Source organism: Cryptomeria japonica, chromosome 6, assembly GCF_030272615.1.
Source record: "Cryptomeria japonica chromosome 6, Sugi_1.0, whole genome shotgun sequence".
NCBI classification, from domain to species: domain Eukaryota; kingdom Viridiplantae; phylum Streptophyta; class Pinopsida; order Cupressales; family Cupressaceae; genus Cryptomeria; species Cryptomeria japonica.
The window spans coordinates 335,304,536-335,308,667 of record NC_081410.1 but is presented as its reverse complement, the minus strand read 5'-3'; the positions used below and the strand labels follow the sequence as shown (position 1 = coordinate 335,308,667).

General features: G+C 37.3%; 1 protein-coding gene across 1 annotated transcript; it reads right to left on the bottom strand.

The window, feature by feature from the left end:
• Positions 1-1,477: 1,477 nt before the first annotated feature.
• On the bottom strand, positions 1,478-3,772 carry LOC131044492 (uncharacterized). Its single transcript, XM_057977825.2, has 4 exons — positions 3,426-3,772; positions 2,759-3,312; positions 2,207-2,609; positions 1,478-2,096 (listed from the first exon to the last, which is right to left on the bottom strand). Exons 2-4 carry the CDS (start codon positions 3,302-3,304, stop codon positions 1,504-1,506), a joined length of 1,542 nt encoding a protein of 513 aa, XP_057833808.2. The 5' UTR covers positions 3,305-3,312; positions 3,426-3,772; the 3' UTR covers positions 1,478-1,503.
• Positions 3,773-4,132: the final 360 nt, after the last annotated feature.

The following is a 4,132-nucleotide window of genomic DNA, read 5'->3' as shown; positions in this document are numbered from 1 at the left end:
GGATGATACACTTTAATACAATGCATCGCGATGAACAATTGATAGAGATCATAGACAAGTGGCCAAATCACCAAAAACATGCATGTATAATGAAACGAAAACGCCAAATACGTGAGCTTTAAAGTTAAAAAAATATGTTTTCTTCATAGAAATTACAATGTTTGAGGGAAAGAAAGCAATGTTACGTTTGAGTGAAAGCAGTGTTATGTTAACAAATAAGCTAACATAAATCAAAAGTTAGCATCCTTAGAAAGATACGATTAATTTGGATTTTATGAACATTGGTGTAATGGTTTCCTTGTGCAACTGTATACGCCTCTCAGCATAATAACTTAAGGTACACTCATGTTATTTTAGGGTTTAATTTTTAGGTTTACAGAGGTGTATTCCTATAAAGTGATGTTTGTTATCTTTATTCTCTCTATCAATCAAATGTTTTTCTTTTTGAGTTTTCTCTTCAGCATTTTTGGCTTCTTTGAGCGTTTGGCTTATTTATTTTTTGTAGGTTAATTTCAAGTTATATCACAAAACAAATTATTTAATCAAATGAATTTGTCCAATAAAACAAATTTTAGAGATGACTTTACTTTAGTAAAATGACTTAAGTGATTAAAAAAGGCCAATATTACAAAGTGACTTTATAAAGATACTATATCATATTACAAAGTGACTTTATAAAGATACTTCAATGATATATTTTGAGCAGGAAATTAAAAGAACCTCTGAGAAAGTTCTACAAGAAGTTATAAAAGGAGATTTGAGAATTCATTTGCTCTTGCTCATATACTTTTGTTTCTTATGAAGTTTAAAACTTTTTGTTGGAGAAAACTTAAGATGAAAACCCTGAGGGAATCGATTTTGGTAGTGAGATATATCTACCCTAGCTGATTGCATGTGGAATCACAAAAGTTTCACACGGAGATTTAACAATTGAAGATTGAATAATATGTCAAGTCTTACAAGCAAGACAAATTATTTTAATATTGGGAAGGATTGAAAGAGTTTCCAGGAAATGAATGTGGACGCCATGGTTTGGAGGATGATACATATTGTAGGGCAAAAGACTATCTAGTGCATTGGACCAATAACAAGTCCTTTTTTTGGTCGTCGTTACCAAGCTAGGTAGGGTGTGAGGATAAGGCAAAGAAATGGGACTCAAACTCTGCGCGAACTCGGCAAGGGTGACTCGACTCGGGACTTGGAACTCGGATCGACCAGGACTCGGCAAAGTGAAAACCCCAAGAAATTTAGCGATTTTTTAGGATTTAAAACTTGTTTCATGCACCCTTTATTAAACAAACCTTAAATACACAATAACATCTTCAAATAGAAGTAAATTTGATCAAATACAAAAGTATCAAGTATACATCGATCACATTATGATTAGTATAAACGCAAATTGTAGCTGAAGGAAATAGCAACCAATAACCATAGATATATAAATAGTGTCAAATGTAAAAATATTACAAAACTCATGGTATATGAAATCCCTGACATCAAAATTCAAATGTTCCAGTTCCACACATATATCAAAAGTAAAACAACTACAAATCTATGGCTCAGAGAGCCTAGGTCCTTCCTACGAAGGCGTCTAACCCTAAGGTAGGTCCTGGACGCATCAGTAGCCATACTCTCTGCCCGTGACTCCATTCTACCCTCACCAACATCAGTTGTGTTTGGCTCTGGCTCTGGCTCTCCTTGTGCTCTAACCTCCTCCTCTGCCATGGCTACAACCTCAGCCATGGCTACAACCTCAGCCTCTCTATCTACCTGGTCGATCCAATCTAAGTCCTCATCACCAAAGATAGGATTTGTAGCCTCACTGATCCACTCAGATTCTGGATCAACCTCCTCTAGCGTGATTGAGGTGCTGTCATGGTCCATAACCTGTTTGTGTCTAAGACGGAGGTTGTAATGAACAAAGACTAGATCATTCAACCTCTCCACAGACAATCTACTACACCTCTTGGAGTGTATGTGCTCAAACATACTCCAATTGCACTCACAACTGGAAACACTACATGGCTGGCTCAAAATATGAATGGCTGCCTGTTGAAGATTTGGTGTTTTAGGACCAAACATCTGCCACCACCTATCTAAGATGAGAAGAAGGAAAAAAAAAATCAACCTCATTTAATAATTAATAACAAATTGAATAACATTTAATTAAAATTATGCTCTTAATTTCTTAAAATATACATTTTACCTGGCTGCATTTTTGTCTGATTTTCTTTGCAAAGTTGACGAGAGAAGACCTCCCCTTTTGCATTAGAAAAAGCCTCTAGCTCCTGGATTATACTGCTACTATGACCAGGCGACATTTTCTCTATCACTAAGTAGAGCCCACTAAGAACCTCCTCATCCGCCTTGAAATCAGGGCGGAAATGGAATGTCGAATTGAGGTAATAAGCAGCTACATGAAGGGTCCTGTGAAGCTGGGTCTGCCATCTCCTGTCAATGATATCCCAAATGGGACGATACTTACTCTCATCCCCTTCATAGGCAGATTTGATGCCCCCCTTGGCCTTATCCATGCCCTCGTATATGTAGCCCATTGCGGGCTTCTCCCCATCAGCAACACGTAGGAGAACTACCAAGGGCTCAATGAACTGCAAATATTGTGAAACAATATGTAATATCAGTTAATGTAAGTGTAAACTTGTGAATGAAAATAAGCAAATAAAAGAAAAATACGAATAAAAATAAAAACTTAAAACTTAAAACATAAGGTAGAAATTAGAATGCTGAAAAATTTTACCTTCACAATCTCAGCACAAGGGGTCCAAAAGCCTGGCTCATCAAAAATGTAATCTGCGACATCAACACCTGCAGCACTCGTAGCATAGGATGAGGAAGTCCACTCCTCACCAACAAACATACGTCTCAAAGTTGCCTTACTCTGAATCAAGGATTGCAGTGTGATGAAGTTAGTGGCAAATCTAGTGATTCTAGGACAAGCCAACTCCTTCTGCCCCGTGTATTGCCTCATTAAGTTAAGGACACATGCATGATTGTATACAAATTTGCAAATATTTTTTGCCTTCTCTACACATGTCCTGATCCATGCAATCTTACCAATGTCCTCCAACATGAGGTCAATGCAATGGGCGACACATGGAGACCAAAATATAGATGGGTGCCTCTCCATCAAAAGTTTACCTGCAGCAACATAATTTGTTGCATTAGCGATCACCACTTGTACTACATTCTCCTCAGCGACTTCATATATGACCTCCTTTATAACCTCACATAGGTAAGTGGCATTTTTAGAATGTGCGGAAGCATCAATGGACTTCATGAACATGGTGCCACCTGAAATTTGAAAACAAAGCAAAAACTCAACTCAATGATCAATGATCATTCAATAAAACTCAACTCAAAAATAAAATACGAATCATTAAATAAAATTCAAGTTATTCAATCACCTGCAGAAGAAACAAGAAAATTTAGGAGCGTCTAATTTCTCCTATCAGTCCAACCATCGGTCATGATGGTGCAACCCTTCTTCCTCCATATCTCTCGTTGATCCTCTAATGTGGCTTTTACATCAGCCACCGATTCTATCAAAATTGGGCCATTTAACTCGGAATCAAAAGGGGCTTTGAAACCCGCCCCACAAATAGCAATGGCATCAACCATGCTCTGCTAATAAGGAGACCTATTACAAATAAATTAAATAAGATAAGTATAAAATTATAAATATTAGACAAAACAAACTAAAAATATTAACAACTTAAAAACTTAAAACAATCAAATAAAAACTAAAAGGAATTACCTAGCTACGAAGAATGGAATATTGCAATAAAACCAAAATCTTCCAATTGCACCTTTAGCCTTATTGTGTACCTCTTTGTTCCAAGCCATGCTCTCAAGTGAAGGTTGGGCACCAGGAGTAGTGCGTGGCTCAAAATATGAATCCATCCTAGATTTACGAACTCTGGGACCAATGGTTGGAGTTGCACTGATACTCCCACTAGCACTGCCACTACCAACAACAAAAGGACTAGCAATCCCACTAGGACAATATGGAGGCATGGAAGAGGCCTCTCCAACACAACTAATGCTAGTTTGAGCCAACTCCTCCCTTTGCCTCTTCTTTATTTCTTTTCGAGTCTCAAATGTGTCTAATAGC